This window comes from Musca autumnalis, unplaced genomic scaffold (assembly GCF_047663935.1).
Source record: "Musca autumnalis isolate F117 unplaced genomic scaffold, ASM4766393v1 scaffold_5, whole genome shotgun sequence".
Lineage (NCBI taxonomy): Eukaryota > Metazoa > Arthropoda > Insecta > Diptera > Muscidae > Musca > Musca autumnalis.
The window spans coordinates 4,093,311-4,115,245 of record NW_027412088.1 but is presented as its reverse complement, the minus strand read 5'-3'; the positions used below and the strand labels follow the sequence as shown (position 1 = coordinate 4,115,245).

At 34.4% G+C, this 21,935-nt stretch overlaps 1 protein-coding gene across 6 annotated transcripts in view; it reads left to right on the top strand.

The window, feature by feature from the left end:
• The window catches only part of twz (BTB/POZ domain-containing protein twz), a 182,231-nt gene that overhangs the window by 110,249 nt on the left and 50,047 nt on the right, over window positions 1–21,935 (top strand). For 2 of the 6 annotated variants that reach the window (XM_073990418.1, XM_073990417.1), the window contains exons 2-3: window positions 9,018–9,930; window positions 17,637–17,699. In XM_073990418.1, the coding sequence (XP_073846519.1) occupies window positions 9,920–9,930; window positions 17,637–17,699 (74 nt within the window). In that variant the 5' untranslated portion in view covers window positions 9,018–9,919. Of the gene's footprint in view, window positions 1–9,017; window positions 10,565–15,451; window positions 15,690–17,636; window positions 17,700–21,935 lie in introns of those variants that run through there. The other 4 variants (XM_073990423.1, XM_073990421.1, XM_073990419.1 and 1 more) reach the window with 3 other exon arrangements.

Here is a 21,935-nt window from a genome sequence, read left to right as displayed (position 1 = left end):
CGACTGCCTTGGGAAAACTGAAGTAAAAATTTTCTATGCCTTTCTCGCAAAAAGAACAAAAATAATTCATAACATTTTTCCTTTTCCTCTTCGCTTGCTAGGTTGGTTAACTGTTATAGAAAAAAATGACTGCTTGTGGATGAATAAATCGCAATAACAATAAAGAACGGAACACACGTGTTTGGCCGCATACCGCATATACCCCACCAAAGCAAAAACCAACTTTTTCCCCCTTCCGTCGTCGCTTCTACGTCTCTTTATTATGAAATAAGCGAGAGCCCGGTTGTTACGCTCTTTGACAAAAATCCTCTCTCCACCCATAAAAAATATCCAAACTTATATTTGTTTTCAACCAGTTCCAAATATATATTTGTTTGGATCCACACATATTTCTAACATATAGTTTTCTGTGTGTAGCCTGTGGTTGGTAATCTTGCAAAAAATAAACGATTTTATTTTCACATTTATCGAAGACGTGTTTCTGGTAAATATCCATGTCGCTTAGGGTGTCATGTGGTAGACTCCACCCCAAGTTGACATTTTCCTCACTGGTATTTTACGTACATAATTTCTCTAAATTAAAAAAAAAACCTTTTCCATTCTGTGAAAAATAAGGACAGTTTTTTAAACACTTACTTTAAACATTAAAAAGAACATTTTCATATTTAGATGTCTTCACCATCGCCACTATAATAAAGTAGAATTTCCTTTAATGACGTTGTCACCAATATAATCACACATAATATTGTTGATTTCCTGCCAACAACTTGAATGAATGTTAGCTCCCAGTTGAAAGTCAGAACAACTGGCGGTCTCTATAAAACCACAACAACAGGTTGATTGACAGTTATATGAGTGAGTCAATGCCAGCACGAGAATGGACCAATGGCTGACTGCAGCAATTTGTGGCCGTACAACATCCGTTCTGCATAAAAAAGTAATCTACATTTAATTATTATCGTTAATATTAGTAATTGTGAGTAATTTCTATAAAACAATTTAAATGTTGGGGGCAACAGCAACTGCAAAAACACAGTAACGTTCAATGTTCAGTTTGCATGACGTTTCAGTTGTCCGGACATCGTGCCATGTAACAAAACAACGAATAACGCTGGGCTATGACAACAGTGGCGAGCGACGACGAAATACTTTCAACTGGTGCGACAGCAGCCGCAACAAAGCAAGAAATGCTGTTAAATTGCCACTGGCGATATTTATGTTGCTGTTGCCAGTTTGGGCAGTGCTACATCGCATCGCTGTTGCTGTCGGTGCTGTTATGTTACTTGTGGCACATTTACTTCCTCCCCACCGTTTGTTTGTTGTTGTTGTGCACATTTCTTTTCCAAGCAACGCCATTATATTCACTCAAACAAGAAGCAAGTCGCCAGTCAGCCAGCTTAGCTGGTTCACCTCTTCAACTAAGCAATTTTTATAAAAATGTTGTATTTTTCCAATGTTGTTGCAGAGATAGAGGCGGCAACATCTGCGGCATTGCCGTTGTTGTTGTTGTTGTTGTGACTGCTGTTATGGTTGATGATGATGCCATACAGTCACCCAACACAGCTACTGTTGTTTATAATGACAATGATTATGAAGAAAATAATTAAAAGCCTCCAGCCAAACAGAAAAATACATTTTTTTAGTATTTTAGATATACTCCTTGGATAGATGGATGGATGAATGGTTGGCCGGTCGGATGGTTGGTTGGATGTATTCTTTACTTTTTACAAAGAGAGTAATGTTCGAGAGTAGCCCAAAGCCAGGATAGTGATGAGCAATCCGTTGTCTAAAATAACCCCTTTTTATCAATATATTGAGTAGGGGACAAAGGGCAATGAATGTAACGCAACGAGTTTGAAACAACAACCACAACATATCAATTAGAGTATTAGATCCATTTCCAGTCACTCAGGTAATTTTCATAACAGTCAATGGATACAATGATATTAAAACAATGCCATTATAAACGAGACGAAACAATTTTTTTAGAAAAATTACCGCCTAAATATTGCCGCTACATTACTTATTTTTACAATATCGCCCTTCATTTTCACGTAATACAGATAAAATGTGCATTTTTAGTTGCACTGAAAGGAATTTCCCAAGTTATGAAAATATTTGTGATTTTTTCAAAATGGTCTGGTTTAATCCCATTATTGTTGTTTTAATATTTTAAAACAATTAATTATACCCTACACCACCATGTGGAAAGGGTATTATAAGTTTGTTTTGGTAAAAATTCATGTAACACCGCGAATTATTCGTCGAAGACCCCCAATGTGGTATACCAATCTTCATATCTCGACGGCATAAAGGGATTTTGAGATGTGTGTCCGTCCGTCAGTCTGTCAATTATAAATTGTAATCAAACTCCAGGCTGCAATTGTGGATCTTTGTTGTAATAATTTGCATTTGCTGCCGCAATTACGACGGTACAACTTTTTTAAGGCACAAAGCCATACTTCCTGAGAAAATAGCCCCAAAGCTATAAAAACATCTATGGAATCATGTAAAGTGGCTGAATGAAGCGCGCGATAACTCTCGAACGGATCAGCCGATTCGGTCCAAAATTTGGCTTTCGTAATATTTTTCCAAGCTTTGTTTAATTTCAAAGATGGGCACCATCGGTGCTCAAATTGCTGAACCTCACCCCAAACGTTAAAAAAAGTCACTAAAAAGCTAGACGCTTTATCTGTTGAACGGAGTAACCGCCCAAACTTTGCATATTCTAATATTTTGTCCAAATATAGTTTTACTTCATAAATGGTCCATATCGTCTTCATCCACCAAAGTTCAACATTTTTGTTTAAGTACAGTTTAGGATCTGTTCGAAGTTCCTTTGGAAATTTATAGCCGGTATTACATTTGATATTGCCAATAGATGACAATTTCAATTCACACAGGCTGAGCGTATATCTCTGTCGGCAAAGCCGACTGATACTTTTTTACTTGTTTTATTTTATTTCGCTCTCTGCTGGATTTGATCATGCGAACTTCTGATTTGTAGCTGAACACACTAGACACTGTGTCACGCGTACGAACATTAAGGCATTACAATCTGTTCTTTACTTTGTCAACAAAGTAAACACACAACCCTAGTATTTGTAGTCGGACACACACGCTCTGTGTCACTGTACTCATAACTTAGTAAGGAGTAATATAAGTACCTATTTTTGTATGCATTACTTTGTAATGGGTTACATAATGATTAACGGATCCGAATTTCTGCGGGGTGTATATCAATGCTCGGCAATTGAAGACCCTTTTGTAGTAGTGTACGTAAACCTTTTTCGCACCGACAATAAAAAAGAGAAATTTTGTTTCTCAAATGCGAATTTTCAAAATATCTTACCAACATTTTGTTATGCACATATCATTACTTCATGCATTACCAAGTAAAACGAGCTCATTGCTCTCCGAATTATCAGGCAGTACATTTGTATATAATAAGATACATATTACCACTTTACTTATACTAAGTAATGAGTACGTTGACACAGAGCTTGTGTATCTGACTACAAATCCTAGAGTTGTGTGTTCAAAGCTCACCGTCTGCACAGGAGATTTTTTGTTAACAAAATTACGTAAAAATTTGGATGTAAATGTTCAAACAACTCCCAATGTTCGTACGCATGGAAGAGTTTGTAGTGTGTTTGGCTACAAATCAGAAGTTCGTGTGTTCAAAACCAGTACAGAGCAAAATAAATGAAAAACAACAAAAATGCGGAGTTTTGAATAAATGCACCTCAATTTTTCAAAAAAAAAAAAAAAAAAAGAATATTGATCAGCATAAAATTCTATGTCGATTTGACCATGTCCGTCTGTCCGTCCGTCCGTCTGTCTGTTGAAATCAAGATACAGCTCGCAATTTTAAAGATAGAAAGTCAAAATTTAGTACAGAAGTTTTTATTACTTGCAGGATGGTTGGTATTGAAAATGGGTCCACGTTTTGATATAGCCCCCATAGAACGGTACCTCCCGATTTTCGGTATTTTTAAGGTTTTAGCTTTATTAGCCTACCAAAATGGCTGAAATTTAGTACGTAGTATTCTTTAGGGTTATAAAACTTTCCTCCAGAATTTTGTTGGTATCGATCCACACCTTCATATAGCCCCCAAAGAACATTACCTCCCGATTTTCGGTATTTTGAAGGTTTTATCTTCACTATCCTACCAAAATGGCTGAAATTTGGTACGTATTCTTCTTTAGGGGTATAAAACTTTGCCCCAGAATTTTGTCGGTATCGGTCCACACCTTCATATAGCCCCCATAGAACGGTACCTCCCGATTTTCGGTATTAGCTTCATTATCACACCGAAATGGCTGAAATTTGGTATTTAGATTTCGTTGGGGGTACTCAAACTTCCCCTTTAAATTTGTCGGTATATGTCCACGCCTTCATATAGCCCCCATGGAAAGGTACCTCCCGATTTTTCGTACTTTGAAGGTTATGTCTTCAATATTCCACCAAAATGGCTGAAATTTGGTATTTAGGCTTCAATGTGATATAAAACTGTTCGCCAGAAATATGTCTGTACAGGTCGACGTTTTCATATTGCCCTATTTCTGACTAAAATTCGTCGGTATAGAACCACGTTTCGATATAGCCCCCATAGAACGGTACCTCCCGATTTTCGTAATACTGAAGATTGTGACGTCAATATCCAACCGAAATGGCTGAAATTCGTTATTTCGTCTTGCAAGAGTTATAAAATATTCCAGAAGAGTATTATCAGTATAGGTCCACGTCTTCCTATATTCCCATAGAAGCGTACTTCTTAATTTTCGGTATTTTTTAAGTTTAAGCCACATTCTCTTTCCGAAATATAGGAAATTTGGTATTTAGTCTTCTTTGAGCCTAAAAACTTTCCGTCAGAAATTTGTCGGTATAGATCGACGTTTTGAAATAGCACCCATAGAATGAAACAAAATATAAAAAATTTCAACACTTCATATCTTCACTTTTCATAAATAGGAAAAATGGACGTTGAAAAACAATTTGGTATGTGGCTCTATTCAAATGAGCGGCAGTGTACGTATGGTAACACTTGTTCCTTTACATTCAATGTGTTGACAATATTATAAACAATATTTCAGCGACAGTCAATATAGACTTTGTTTTGGACATATAAACGACGCTTCCAAATTACGCATCCATCGAAAATTAAATCGTAATATTCCCTCTGTCACATGGAGGGGAGTTTATTATAACAGTCACTGAACTCATCTTCGAGCTAATTCATATTTTTTCTCTTTATGTAATTTGCATCTCATTGTATTAGTAAGTAATAAGTAATCAGTATTCGGTTCTAGTTGTGGCGTGTCTTTGTGTAATTAAATAAGCCCAAAATGATATAAATCATCATCGACATTCAAGTTTCCTCCAGTTGCTTACCTTTCGATGTAGTATTACAACAAAACTCTGCTCTACAATACACAACGAATACAGCCAGCAATATCTCCAACACAATCATCATCAGCAGCGTTTAACCTGCGGCTAGTACATTGCTGAAACGTTCACCATGTCCCTCACAATTTCCCCCTTTACGACAGTTTGCCAACGCTTTCTGCCGCTCGCTATCATAAGCAACATATTTGAATTGCCTGCGGGTAGGCAAAGAAGAACTTGTGATAACTTAGCTCGCGGCATTATTTCAAACAAAAATGCCTCCGGGCAAACAGATGTAATTATATAACATAGAACGAAACGAAAGAGCGAAGGCACCACATCTACTTGGGCTACGACAAAGCTAGCCGAGGCAGAATATCACAAATAAAGGAAGACAAATAAACCGGCACACAAGTATGAATCGACCTACCAAGCAACCCAGCCGAACACGCACATCAACCCATTCCAAAGTTTTTGGCAACAAACCAATTTTTCATTTACCTTCATTCACATCATTGTCGTCGTTCGTCGTCATCAGCATCACCATCATCAACGACATGAATAACCATCATCAACACACCAATGTCAGTCATATCGTCAACAATATCATCATCATCACCAGCTCCACCTCCACAATACCATGCAACAACTATGAAATGGCAACATAGCGACAGCGACAGCGACAGCATCCAGAACAACTCGATTCGATATTTGAAAAGCAAACGACGACTGACGGATTGTTTGACTAGCAAAAGGGGAGGATTATGTTGTCGATGGTGATGCTGTTGCTCACCTCACCCATAGGAAGGCTATAAAAAATTAACAAACTGTGTGCAGTTCAACCCCTCTGTACGATGAACGCTGCCTGCTGCCTTGTTGCTTACTATCTCTTCCTCCGTGACCACCGCCTTTCTGGCAACGAAATGATGAACGAAACAAAAAAAGTACCCTCCGGCGATAATTTCATTCACATTTAAAACTATCTCTGTAGCTTATTTTAAATAAATTGTTAGCAGGCAAGCAGCAGTATCAACCAGCCAGCAAAATGCAATGGCACCGTCTTCGTCATCGACATTTCTGATTTCAGGGGGAGAAATAGAGTTGATGATTTTAAAGGTCAGATTATTATTCTGAATATTTTGACTAATTACTATCTAATTGTTATTAGGAGTGATCCCCTATTTATTGTTCTTACCATGATGTAGACAACAACTTGTGGAATTTTGACTTGGAATTTCAAAGGGCAACGTATTGCTCTAGCATGAGTAGCCGCAATGAGAATGCCATCAGCGAATGTTGTAATAATTGTCAATATCCTGTATGTGGGATATCAGCCAAATACAAATTGTAAAGACGTTGATATAGAGTCGAAACCCGTGACACTAGGGCGGTTTTAAAAAAGACGATGTCGGTTTTTTTATGCGGCCCCCGCTAAAGTGTTTAGTTTCGTTAGATTTTGAGATTGCCAAAGTTTAAGCACAATCAGAATATGTTAACATGTGCCACTGGCAAGGCGACTTCGGCGACTATTTGCCCGTATTACACAGAAAAAAATAATTACTGCATTTCAGGAATAGTGTTCATAAAGCCTTGCAAAAGTTCAAATTTCTGCATTTCATGAACGCCTTTCCAAGAAAAAATACTGTTTTTTTTTTTTTGAGAGATTGAAAAAAAAAACATTTGTTGTTTTTGTTATTATTGACTAACAACCACCAACAACAACACCACCAACCAAACCAGAGACACATTTTGCTGCTTTTTATTAATTAATGCTCTTATTTTGTATTATTGTAACTTACCGTTTCTTCAAATGATTTTCACTGTAGTTGTTATCGTCTTGTGAACATAGCGGAACAATACGAACCATATGTACATACATGTTGGGTCTATCAGATATTAGATGTTGCCTTTATATTAAAGAAATTAAAAATTTGTAGTTGCGAACTATACAGCCAAACACTTTGTTTTTTTCAACACCAAACGCACTGTAGTTGTTTGGTTTGTCAGTTATCTAACAACAAAATTGTTGGGACCTACAGTGGTAGTTTGGGTATGTGTTGTGGTGTGTATGTGTGCGGTGTGGTTTGTTGATATAGTCTCAATGTGATGGTGAGACGATGGTGAGGGTTGTGTTGTGGTTTGTTGATACATTGTCAATACGAAGGTGAGACGACGAGACCATTCAAAAGAAAACGAGAACAAAGTTGAGAGCATTTACCAAGAGAGGAAATATGAGAGTAAATAGTGGAATATCGGGAAAAATAGGAAAGTGATTTTGTATCTCATGAAAATCTTACATATTTTTGAAAAAATCGTGGCTTTTGGATGGAAATAAGAAACTGCACATGTATCTCATGTGAGGTACCTGTACAGTATGAAAAAACTAAATCACGAACGAAAATATGTAAAAATTCTTGAAATATTTTTTTTCTGTGTATGCATTAAATTAAATGCCATTCTGTTCATTTTATGTTCAAAAGCAAAATACGTACGTATTACTGAATTCGAGATATAAATATCAAATATGAGAGATATCAATATCAAAATATCAATCTATGAATTGGAAAGGCAGACATTTGAGTTATTCTTACCATATTTTCTCTTTGTAATTTTGTTGTGGTCTTGAAAAATTTCAATACAATTCAGTATAAAATTTTGACTTTCTAAATTGTTTCCACCGATTTCTTCGTAAGAATAATTTTTGGAGCTCTAACATCGATTATCATCAGATTCGAGGACCCTAATAACAATTTTCTGTTCAATATTTGTTGGCAATGGACACTCACGGCCTTTATTCTTAGTTATAAGTACTTTTTGTACAAGTTTATCACATCTGACAAAGGATTTGGGTAAAATCTTAAGGTGTTCTATCCTATTGAACCATTAAAAATGCTAATATTTTCACATTTATAATAACTTGAGTAAAAAGTGTCGTTATGACGCATATGTGAAACATGTTCGATATTGAAAATATCGAATAAAATAATATTTACAATTCCTCACCTGTCGATAGATATAAAGGTATTTGTAGGCACAATTCTATTCTATTATATTCAGATGTACCGGAGTGTATATTCATCTACGAGTCTGTTGAAAACTTAAGTTCCCATATTATCCGTAGACAAATGTTTGGTTCCACTGTATTTTAAATCTTAATTAACGGTTACGTGGCTCATATTTTATAGAAATGAATCTTTGGCTATGAAATCCAACAACACCGCTAAATTTTTCATCCAAAAAGAAATTTAATATCAAATGTCAATTCGTTATACTGTGCCTTGGCGCTTGTGTTCGACAAACACACGCCCCAGCACACACGTCAATACTACTACCACTCAAATAAGGCTCATACAAATCCATATAATTCTTTTTAATAAAAATTGCTTTAGGAATTAGTGGAATTGTTTTAAGATATGAACAAGCGCAACACAAAACGGCAACAGCAACAACAAAAATACACATTGTAGGTATATGAAACACATTTTTATTGGCCCCCAGGCCATACATACAAAAAATTCATATTCAATATAAAAACACAACAATTTTAAAAATTCAAAATATTTCAAATTAATAGAAGTGTGGAGGCATTTATGTGAATGGTTTGTGTGTGTGTTTTCTTTACTTGCAGCAAGAAAAAGAGCATCAAAATAGAAATAAAAAAGAGGCGCATTCGCTAACATCACCTATGGATAGGAGAGGAGGCCAAACTCATAGGAACTGCAACAGCAATACACTTGCAAAAACTATCCACTGAGGAGAGGTGAATGGAGTGGACCTCAACATAATAAATGTGAATGGAGATGGACATTGTGTTGAATTGGAGTTAATTGTTTTGGCCATTTGCTTTTTACTCCTCATTCGTAATCTCTGGTGGCTCAATTAACGGCAACATTTAAACCGGAAATAGATTATTACCACGTTATCAAGTATAGCGGTAGCCACAACACCATCTAAGAGAAAGAGAAACAATAACGAATGCTACAACTGGCAACGTGCTAACAAAAAAGCGCGCAAAACATCTCTAAAAAAACGAACAGAAAACCATCCAGTAACTGGTAAGAAGAGGTCCAACAACAATAACAACCAACAATAGCTAAAGCTGGTAGTAGAAGGCAACATACATCACTGTTCACAGGAATGGAAGGAGGGGGTAATGGTGCAGAATGAAGAGATAATGTGCCAAGGTCGTCATTGGATTACTGCTGATGTTGCAACTGGCTCTCCTGTTCCAAAACAGATGTAAGGCACAACAGCACGCGGCAACGAACACAACATCGACACCATATTATCAACAATTAGTAGCCATCAAACAAGGTGGCAAGTTGTAAAACAACTTCAACTAAAGACAGAACGCACGCTTCTCTTGTGCCAAGCTCACTCACCGAAACATTATCTCTCTTTGTTTTCCAACAAGTTCGAACAAAGCATAACCTGAGGTTGTATACGGCAGCAGCAGTTCGTTGTCGTTGGGTGGAAAGACATTTAACATTTTCCACAACACATTCAGTTCGAAACGGACCTTCAGCGCGAATGCAAGTCAGGTAAATGTTCTAACGGTAAATTACACAACACAATTCACAAGTTTTGTTGTGTTGTTGAGAAGTTGTTTGGTTTTGACCAAGAAAATATTTCTCACTCTAACACACACACAAAGAAATCATCATTGTGTCTGTGGCCGACTGTATAGAAGTTGGAACGGAAACGGAAGTGAACAATTCCGACCATTGCTTTTTAGCACTTCTTCGTCGTACACACACAAACATACAAGCAACGCTACCACCCCCTATACTCATACTCCTACAATCGGTTTTGAATGAAATGTGTTGCATTTGAGTTTCGAACGGTTCTGGTGTTTGGTGGTAGGTTCTGTTGTTGTTATCGGCATCCTCATTGTCATCTTCGTACCGTCGAATTCTTCAAAACGAAATTTTATGTGAAATGTGAATTGTTCGTAAAATATAAAATCGAGTGTTTAGACTATTGAACTTGTTAGTTGTTAATCAGTTCTTGTTGCCAACAAAACATTGAATACTTCGTTCAACAAAGCCATTTGTTCTTAATCGTTCCGCCAAAATATCACTTGTTATTAAAATTATTTAAAGACAACAACAAAAACAATTTGTTGCTGCGTTCCCTAATAAATAAATCATCTAAAGTGCATTTGTTAAATATATTGTGAGTTATCCCAAATAAATAAATAAATAAAATGTGACACTAAAAACTATTGTTTCAAAGTACTGAGTAATCAAATAAATGAAAAAAAAAATATTAAAAAACCTAATGAATGTGTTTAAACATTAATTCGCATAAAAGCTGTTATTAAAAATATGAATGTGTTGCTCTCAAAACAAACAAAAAATCATTAAAGTCACAATTATAACCAATTGTTAATTGAATGATTTTGTAAGAACAATATGTAAACAGCAGATCCAAAAATATACATATATAGACTGTCAAATGTTATTACAATTTTGTAAAGAAGTATTTTATTGAAACCTGTAGTTAAATTGAATGTACAAGTACATGCATTACTGAAATCACGATAAATCAGCACCCTAGATTTCTAGCCACTTAATAGCATTCCAACATTATTCCATTTTGCAGACAAACTATGCGATATCCAATTGCATGTCATCAAGTCAAGAATAGCGCACATTTTCACAATGAAAGCTGCCTGTTAAATGAATAAACATAGTGTAATACATACCCACCATCATGTAAAAAGAAATTAATGCATACTTAATTATTTTGTGCTAAAATTGTTTACATATTAAAAGATTGAATACGAGCATGTTATATGTTTTAAACAACTTCTATAATGTAATTTTTCAAAGACGTTAAATTTATAAACTCTCGATATATCATTACAAAATGTTCCCTGGAAGGTGCATATTTATGGCGACACGTCTCTACGTTTGTAAGAAACACATCGCGGTATTATTCTTCCTTTAAATACGTGGTTACTTGATCTTTTACATCGGTATGATAGGGATAAATAAATTACGGTAGTTTTGACTTAGTTGCCAAAACAGATTTTGCACGCTTTTAGTGACAGCAAAGCAAATTTCGCATTTATTTTTAGAGTCTTTAACAGCCAAAAAGTGGCAGTTATTCGATTCACCCATTGCCAAAGAATTGGTCCTTAAATGTGATATTCATCTGTTTCATGTGATCCGAGAACTAATTTGGAAAGGAATATTGAAAAACATGGAAACCCATCATCAAAAAACATTCCCTATTTGGCATCAGTTGATAAAAACAAAAATGTAATTAATAAAAATTATATATTATCGTCGTATTTTCTTCCACATTTGTCACTCAATTTCTGTATAAAAGAATGCGTTATTAAATTTTCTTTGTGTTGATGCAAGAAACTGCAGAAGTAAGCTAAAGAAAATAACGGTTCTATCGCAACCCATTTCTAACAATTCTCACCATGTCATCGGTGTTATGCTTAAGTGTTCAATACGCCATTTTTGACTTTTTGAGATATAGGTAATTTCAAGGGTTTTTGTGTATGCTCTTTTTGAATTTTGTGGTGGGCTTTTTCCTATCTGCTCTAATTTCCGAGATATCCACTTTTCGGCCCGGAAGGTTAAGTTAATTTCAGGTATGAAATTAACATTTTAATAACTTACACGGTGTGCCTTAACCAAATTTAAATGGAAGGTGCTTACGCCTGGGAAGTTTTTGCAGATTCTGAAACTACAATGCTCATAGATGAGAAACAAATAAATCGCGATTTAAGTTCACATTTTTAGGGGTTCTTTAGGTTTTCACGATTTTGCTTAGAAGCCGCGAGTCCTATATAAATGGGCCTAAAGAAAATGTTGTAGCTGTGAAAATTCTCCACAAGATTGACCTCTATGATATTTTCGTAGGTTTTACCGTTTTTGATATATAGAAGTTCAAATTGAGACAATACACTGACTGTATCGCCTCCTTATAAAGTATTCAAGATTTTGGGAGAAATGGGACTAAAGAAAATGTTGAAGGTGTGAAAATTGATGATTTAATTTTTCCTAGGTTGTACCATTCTAAAGATATATAAGTTTAATTTGAGAAATTACAGTAATTACATTGTTTTACAAGGAGGCTATACAGTCAGTGCATTGTCTCAATTTAAACTTCTATATCTCAAAAACGGTAAAACCTACGATAACATCATAAAAGTCAATCTTGTGGAGAATTTTCACAGCTACAACATTTTCTTTAGGTCTACTTACATAGGACTCGCGGTTTCCAAGCAAAATCGTAAAAACCTCAAGAACCCATAAAAATGTGAACTTAAATCGCGATTTATTTGAAAATTTGTTTTTTGATATTTCTCATCTATGAGCATTGTAGTTTCAGAATCTGCAAAAACTTCCCAGGTGTAAGCACCTTCCATTTAAAATTAGTTAAGGCGCACCGTGCTTGCAAATGTAACGTTCCAAAAATCAGAACTTCAGTTTTCGATTTTGAAGGTTTGAATTTATTGAGGCAAAGATGTACAAATGTATTTGTCACTTTGTCACATGTGATTTACAATATTTTGCATTTGTATCATAAGTGTGGATATGGAACACTTATGCTAATTTTACTAATTACAGTGTGCAACATTTTTAACGTAATCTTGTGCAAACAATTTCGAATTTATTGAAAGTACAGACCCAAACGGGGTGTCTGATCCAGCTTGAAGTTTCTGGCCTCATTTAAATATGGCTAAATATTGACTCTTTATTACAAATTGGGTCTATATCTCTGAAACCTATTCGAATAAAGTTTTGACAGAAAACTGATATATAAGAGCAAGAAGAAAATATTTGGAGAAATGATCAACTCGAAACACTACATACAGTAGTGGCCAATACATTTGCAACAAAATTGCACGTTTTAGAAAAATTTCTGTAAAATATTTTTGAAAGATGAGTTTAGGTATATTTTGAAATTATTTACACGTCAATGCTTCAAGTATAAGAAAATAAAAAGTTTTGACACGATATTCAACAAGAAATATTAAAAAATTTTAAAATACATAAAACTCCTTGAAATGGAAAGGTCAAAACCTATGCAACTGAGCCAAATCGCTTGCAGAAATCTTCAACATTTTGTAAAATACCATTTTTAATATGATTCAAATTATTTGTTTTTTGTTTTTTTTTTTTTTTTTTTTTTTGGAAGTTTAAAAGTGCGTAAAATTTTAAAACTGATATCAGTCACACGTAATTCATCATGACGATATCATTAAAAATTCGGGATTCTATAAAGGCAAAACGTTTTAGAAAACCCGTCAGATGATAATTTGCCGCAAACATGTTGTATATAGACATTTCCGGGAAGAGCACAGGCTTCCCAAGAAAAGAAATGGTTTGTAACACATTTAGTACTCGCTAAAACCCATTAACATTATATTATAAATACCGTATTTTATGGCCTTCTGAGTGAATTTTTGATGGAATTCCTGTTTTTGAACAGTAAATAATGTTATTGACATGCAATTCCGTAAAAAACGCATTTTTCATAAATAATGGAATATGTCTTAGGTATTCTAGCGAGCACTAAATGTGTTGCAAACCATTTCTTTTCTTGGGAAGCCTGAGCTTTTCACGGAAATGTCTAAAACGTTTTGCCTTTATTCTATATTCTATTCGGGATTCTATCCCGAATTTCCAATGACATCGGCCGATATAACGTCAATAGATAAGTAATACTCACTCTGATAAGGGTCCGATCCCTACTCTCAAATATATTTCGAGTCCCAGACTTCTGACTTTCGCTAACAAACAATATAACTGCACTCTGAACTCTGAATTTTATTAAACTCAAAGCTTAAATGTCAAGAAATTTCTATTATTTCCTCATTTTTGACTCTTGCACTCATTCTCATGCTCCTCCCCTAGACCTGTCACTCCCCCGATGAAGTACCTATGACTTAAAATTTTACTCACTTTTAAATTTCCCAAAACAAAAATAAAAAATAATTTAAAAAAATTAAGTTTCAGTGTTTTATTTAGAAATGCACTTAAAACTAAAAAAATAATTTGTCGCTTAGCCTCAATATATATATTCTTTCTCATCATAGAATCTCTCAAATAAAACGCTTGCATTTAAATTATGAATGGTGGCAAAATTAAACGGCAAGCGTTTTATTTGAGAGATTCTATCATGAGAAAGAATATATATATTGAGGCTAAGCGACAAATTATTTTTTTAGTTTTAAGTGCATATCTTAATAAAACACTGAAACTTATTTTTTTTAATTATTTTTTATTTTTAACTTTTTAGTAAATACATTTTTTGACCACTGAGATCCCCAAATGCCGAATTACAGTCCATTTGAGCAGAAAATGTAGATTAAAATGCTTGAAATTGGGTGGTACAGTTATATGGATGCTATATTAAACCTTGATCTACATCCACAATTTTTAGTGGGGAAGTTCTTGGACTATTGAGAACTCCAAATTCCAAGTTACAGCAAATTCGGGCTAAAAATGAAGACAAAATCTTCAAAATACCAGAAGTCGGATGGTACCGTTATATGGAGGCTATAGGAAAAAATGGACCCATATTGGTTTTGGTTTCATATTCATGTATTGTCATCTAAATCTGAAAAATGTGAAAAGTGTTAGTTCGATTGGTCAACTGCAACCGTGCTAAAAATCAGTTACCAGATTTTAAAAGGGGGTCGAGTTAGACACCGTAAACACATTGTAAGAATGGACCAATATTAGTTTTGATTTCATATTCATGTATTGTCATCCAAATCTGTAAAGTGTGCAAAGTTTAAGTACGATTGGTCACCTGCAACTGCGTTAAAGAGTTACCAGATTTGAAAAGCAAAATACCGGAAATCGGGTGGTACCGTTATATGGGGGCTATAGGAAACAATGGACTCATATTTGTTTTGGTTTCATATTCATGTATTGTCATCTAAATCTGAAAAGTGTGCAAAATTTTAGTTCGATTGGTCAACTGAAACCGTGTTAAGGGTGTCCAGTTAGACACCGTAAAAACACTGTAAGAATGGACCAATATTAGTTTTGATTTCATATTCATGTATTGTCATCCAAATCTAAAAAGTGTGCAAATTTTAAGTTCGATTGGTAAACTGCAACTATGTGAAAAATGAGTTACCAGATTTGAAAAGCAAATTAGATAAAACACTGTAAAACAGTGTAAAAATGGACCAATATTGGTTTTGATTTCATATTCGTGTATTGTCATCCAAATCTGAAAAGTGTGCAAAGTTTTAGTTTGATTGGTCAACTGTAACCGTGCTAAAAATGAGTTACCAGATTTGAACTAAACACACACCAAGGCAAGTTAAATAAAACACTGTAAAAAATTTAATCATATTAAAAATTATATTTTACTAAATATTGAAGATTTTTGCATGAGATTTGGCACAGTTGCATATGTTTTGACCATTAAATTTTAAGGCGTTTTATGTATTTTAAAGTTTTTTTCATAATTTTTGTTGGATATCCTGTCAAAACTTTTTATTTTCTTATACTTGAAGCATTGAACTATAAATAATTGCAAAAAATACATAATTTTGCTTTCAAAAAATATCTTACAGAAAATGTTCTAAAAGGTGCAATTTTGTTGCAAATGTATTGGCCACCACTGCATATTGCCTCAAAATTTATAATATATCTAAACACAATTCTGAAAAATTAAAAAATCTAAATCTATCTCTACAACCGTTGAAATCGTAAACAACTCTTCAGAACAGGCTATCGTTCTAAAATGTCTCTATTACGTTGTTTTAAAACATTCTTCAACTACAATTTAATAAATATGTCAATAATGTAATGAAATCCTAAATATGAGAATAAACTGCTCGTATGAATATGGTTTTAAATACGTGCAGTAAAATACGATACAGTGTTTCCTAAGTGGTCTGTTCAACACTTAAATTCTACTACTTTAGGTCTACAATATTGCTCAAGACTACAAGCCAATATTCCTGCTCTTTCTCAGATAAAGGCGTGATACACGTAAAAAAATTTAGTTTTATCCCAGTTTAAATGAGGCCTTAAAATCCGACCTAGATCTGACAATACAAAACCCAACTAGGGTTTTTGTAGTCTCAATATGTACTTTCAAAAAATGCATTTTTAGTGTTGCATAGTGTTATTTGCAAAATGGGAAAAATATAATTCCACGGTACAAATTCTTACAACTTCTAACATTCGTTTCTAAAGTACACTTCTAGATTAGAAAACTTTAATTCCTTTCTGCTTTGTGAGGTTACAGCATTCCTTACAGGAAGATTTGAAGATTAATACGGGAAAATCCTCGTTTAAATTTTAGAGACTTGATGTACGTTTCTTTAAATTGATTTTTACACAGTTAAACATACACATATTGCCAAAACATTTTCAAAAAAGATCATGTGGCCTTGTTTAGATGAGGACATAACATGTAAACATGAACTATGCAAGTAAAATCTCAATGGGATTTTTAGTCTTGAATGTATTTTCGTAAATTCACATTCGAATTTATTTTCACTCAAAACGTTTGAAAAATATTTCATAGTTTATGTTAAAATAAGCAAGTAAAAGAGTACCTGTGGTCTGTTAGAAGAAATCGAACTTTTCAGCAATAAGAATGCCAACATGTCTTCAACATAAGTGCTACTGGTCTTTTACAGAAGTCATATCGATATTATATTAGGAAATCTGCTGAATAGGGCCTAGGAGCACTCCCCAATTTTGGTTAGATCCATGGTAAGACCGTCTGTCTGCTGAAATCAGTATGAAACTTAAAAGGCGATTTTTTAAAACTGTCACAAAATAATTATCGAATCGATTTGTTTTTAATTTTCAAAAATGCTTTTTGATTCTTGATTTCTATAAAAGCATCCGGCCCTGACAGAACAAGTTATTCCAGACTGGTCCCCGAAATGATTCTTGTGGTACCGTTGTCGCGACTTATGCTCGTTCAGACATCTGACCTCAAATAAAAAAGAGAAAAAAGAGAAAAGCTTGCAGGGATGCTTCAAGTTTTCGCATCGAAACCAAACGATACAGTATAAATGGCCTTGGTCAGATGGCAGGGGTAAGGCAGGGAAGACTATAGTCTCGATTTTCGCCACCAAATTTTCTTCAGTTCCATTGTTTTTTGTTTGCGGATATTCTGCGCCGAAGTTAGTTTTTAATACCAAGCTATTTTTATACCAAAACATGTTAGGGAAAGAAAATATGTATACAATAAATTGTGGGAACTTCTAAATGTAGATGTTTTTTTTTATTTCTTGCAGAACGTCATTTGTGGCATTGGATCAAAGATCATCTTTGACAGTGGAGTCTTCTTGTCCAAAAAGGTAAGTTCATATAGCATTTTAAACGAGACACTTAACTATTTTAATTTCAATAAGATTAATATGTCTATTGCTTTATAAATTGTATGTTTAGGTTACATTTCCTTTGTCTAAAATATTGCATCCACATATTGGGAATATTTCGTTTAAAATTAGCTTGCTCAACGCTTAGCTTATTCAATTTTAATTTTTTATTAATTTTCAAAATATTCATTACGATTGAAAATTATAAAAAAACGCTAGCAACTAGGGCTATCGGCCTTACGCTTAGCTTATAATATTGAAATTTGATATCAACTATGCACTGTGTTAACGACATTTGTACGTACACTCTCCACACTTTTCTTGCAAATATGTAAACGTAAGATTTTGTCCCAAGTGTGTAATTAATTGTCATACTTTCTGCTACCAATGATTTTCGTATTTGCATTTAAGGACATCCTCTGCATCTTATTTGCAATGGCCATGAGCTTATCAACCACGTATACAAACATCTATGCGTGCATGTAGGTGTATTGACACTTTTTTTTCGTTCCATTTGCCAAATTGTACTGTCATTTTCAGCCAACTAGATGCAAATATGCCCAAATGACCAACTACAAATACACGGTCATGTGCAACCACGCACTGGATGATATCCATATAATTTGTCTACCCACTACTTATGAGCCATGAATTGCCGCGATATCCACAACATCGTTGCACGTTGACAGTAAATAGCCATCTTACGGCAAAGTCACGTCGCGAAAATGCAAAATAAACGCTCTGGGCAATCGTATGACAGCAAAATCTAACCGAAATTCGTTAAAACGCCATTCACTGCCTATAACGATATGCATTATCCGAGCAATGATTGTTATTGGTCAGTCAGCAGCACATACTACGATGTCGAAGTCATGTGATACGCAAAATAGAAGCGCTTTGATGAGCAATAATGGCCCATGCACAATGTGTGCGTGTGTGTGTTTGTTTGTGAGATTTTACATTATGTTGCCAAGAAATCCGTTACGCTACCTCATCATTTAAACTGATTATATGCCAATGTAAACAACTGATGGATATACAATATTATCTCGGCGTTAATAAATCGGGATTCAAGATTTTATTATGGTTATAACCATAAAGGGTTTAACAACGGCAGACAATAAACGACTGATTGAAATAATTCAAAATGTCATCACAGGAAAAGAAGGCAAATGTTTTAAGACATTTTTGGTATACATTTTCAAACATTTGAATCTCATACGCAGACATGAATATGATATTAGTAAAACGTAATTTAAAGTAATAAAAAATATATAAGTAAGAGCTTGAAAATGCTTTCTTAAGTCCAACTAAGAACACCTAACCCATATACATAGTAGAGTTAAATTTTTTTAGTTTTTGTAATTAAGTTGACTGGGTAGAGAATTCCACAGATGTATGGTAGCAATGAAGAATTGCCATTCTGATGCTAGGTTACGTCGTTTAACAGGTATTATTTTTCTACCTCTGGTAGATCTTGCCAATTTTAGTCTGCCATAAAGATAGTCAGATTTTCGTTTAGTAATAAGTTTATGTAAAGATATTAAGGCCCTTAATTGAAGATAGGAATCGAAACAAACACCATAAAGGGAAGATGAAAATTGTGAGACATGTTGCGCTCTATTATTATATGCAATATTTAATTTCCATCTACCGGGCACCAAAAATGTCTTAGCCAGAAGTAATCTAATGTAAAGTGGTGTGAAGGAAAGAGTGAGCCATAAGGTACGCAGTTTGGCGTAAGTTTGTCCAAACACAACATTGATATGATTTGTCCAGTTTAATGTGGAGTTAAAAATTATGCCTAAGTTTTTGGCGGTGGGCACAAGCTCAATTTTTCCCTATTTAGAATTATGTCTACGTTTGGAATAAAATGTTTTCTGCTTTTATGAATTATTATGCATTTTGATTTGCTGGGATTTAAGAAGAGACCATTTGCAAACATTTGAGAGGTCGTCATTAAGTTTTTGGGAGTACTGGCGTACATCGTTCAGAATGCTGCTCAGATATATCTGTACGTCATCGGCATACATATGTGATTTACTGTGCTCTAATTGGAAGATGTATATAGTATAGATGTAATACATGGTAAAGAGTGGTGGGCCTATTATGGACCCTTAAGGTACTCCCTTATCAACTCTTCATGTTTTGGATATATCACTTCCCGAATACACAGATTGGGATCTATTGTTAAGATAAGAAATTATAAGATTTGTTGCTGTTGTGGAAAATTAAAAAAATGACGAAGTTTGAAACAAAGATTGCGGTGATCAACCGTATCAAAAGCTTTCGAGTGATCAATAAGTACCAAAAAGCATACCACATTTTCATCGATATCTCTCCTCATAAATTCTGACACCACTATGATCAGCCCGAAATCCTGAATTAATGAATTGTTATTAAGATACTCGGACATTTGTTTATGCAATATTTTTTCAAAGACCTTTGACAGGTATGATCCCAGCAAAAAAGTCCTCCCAAAATCATGGGTTTTGTAAGGGATTTTTGGCAGCCGTAACTACTCGCAAACCTCCTTTCTTCCCCATTATTTTTACAAGGGCATGTCGCACTCAGTTTGTAGTTATTTTATGACCACTAGAATAACTAGTTATTCTGTGGCCACTAGAAGTTGAAAAGTAAGTAGAAAAAAATTCTATTTTTAGAACAGTTGATGTAGAGATTTTTTTTTAATTTCATCACACTTTCTTACTTTTATTTTACTTTATTTTATTTCGCTCGCTGTGCGAGTTGAACACACGAACCCTCTGATTTCTAGCCAAAGACACTACATACTATGAAACGCACACGAACATTAAGGGTTGCTTAAGAACTTAAATGTGCAGTGAACATGTGCACCACGAACTGTTATTTTTTAATTACACACACTCACTGTGCCACCGTCCTCATTACTTAGTGAGGAGCAAAGTAAGTAGGTTTGCCTTGTAATTTTTTTAAGAAGTATCCCATTACTTTTCAGATTACTTGTAATGGGAAAATAAGCTTGTTTACATTACTTTGTAATGGATTTCCTTCACATTGTTGTACAGTAGGTTGGCGTAGGTGGTCAAACAACGGAAATATCGCAAAAGTTGTTAATGCATGCCAACTTTACCACTTTTTGTAATCACGCTAGGATCGTCACAAAATTTTATTGCCAGAGCTTGATAATGAAACTAAACCATCTGAACTTTAAATTAATACAAAATGTGGAATTTATTGTAAAATATCAGAGTTGCTATCACAATTTTAATATTTTGAAGTTTTTACTTTAAGGACAAATACCTCTGCTTCTATTTGGTGTATTAAAGAAATGTAAAATGCTAATCAAGAAGACCAGCAAAGCTTTCAATCAGTAGATGACGACGGTAGTCCCCCTTAAGTAATTTGGTATAAAAGCCATATAGGTAAAAACATTAGTATCTCCCTAAAAGAAATGTTTACGAATGAAATGCAGGGTAGGGTATCACATAGTCGGCCCATCCCGACTATAGCCTTGGCTCACTTGTGATTAATATTTTAAGTACTTAACTTTCGAACCACCATACGTATGTTTATTTTTACTTTTAAAAATAAAAAATAATCATACGCATTTAGGAGTATTTTAACGTTAAAAAATTCTAAAATAATTTGTAATAATTATTAAGAAATATTACTAAATGCTGTCTGTTTACACAGAAGTTCAGTAAAGGAAAGCGAAATGAGATAACAGTTTTGACCGTTGTTTGCTGAGAACTTGCTAAAGGTAGCTAGAAGAAATTTTCCCAGCAACATTTAGCAAGTTCGATCGGTTGTTTTTTAAATCTCCTGTATAAATATTGCGATGCTTTCATTTTTTTAATTATTTTCTTTAACCTAATATTTATTTTACTTAAAATTATGGAAGTTCTTCACTGCTTTCGATTTACTTTTTTCATGCATTAGCGCCAAAAACCAAAAGTATTTTCGATTTCCATGGACTCCAACCAAACAGAATTGGTGCCTCAGAACCCCTGAATAATTTTGGTGTAGCATGAGGAATAATAAGTTTCCCTTGATATATTAAAGACAATTCAATATCTCGGCATATAATGCCCCCTATACTCCCAATTCCATCTTGTTTAAACATTTTCTCTTCATATTATCAAATGACACCATTGATTGCAGTCAATTGTCCGGAAAGCATCTTAATTTATAACCATTTGAGTGCAACATTTACAGCAATTGTGTGATCAGCAA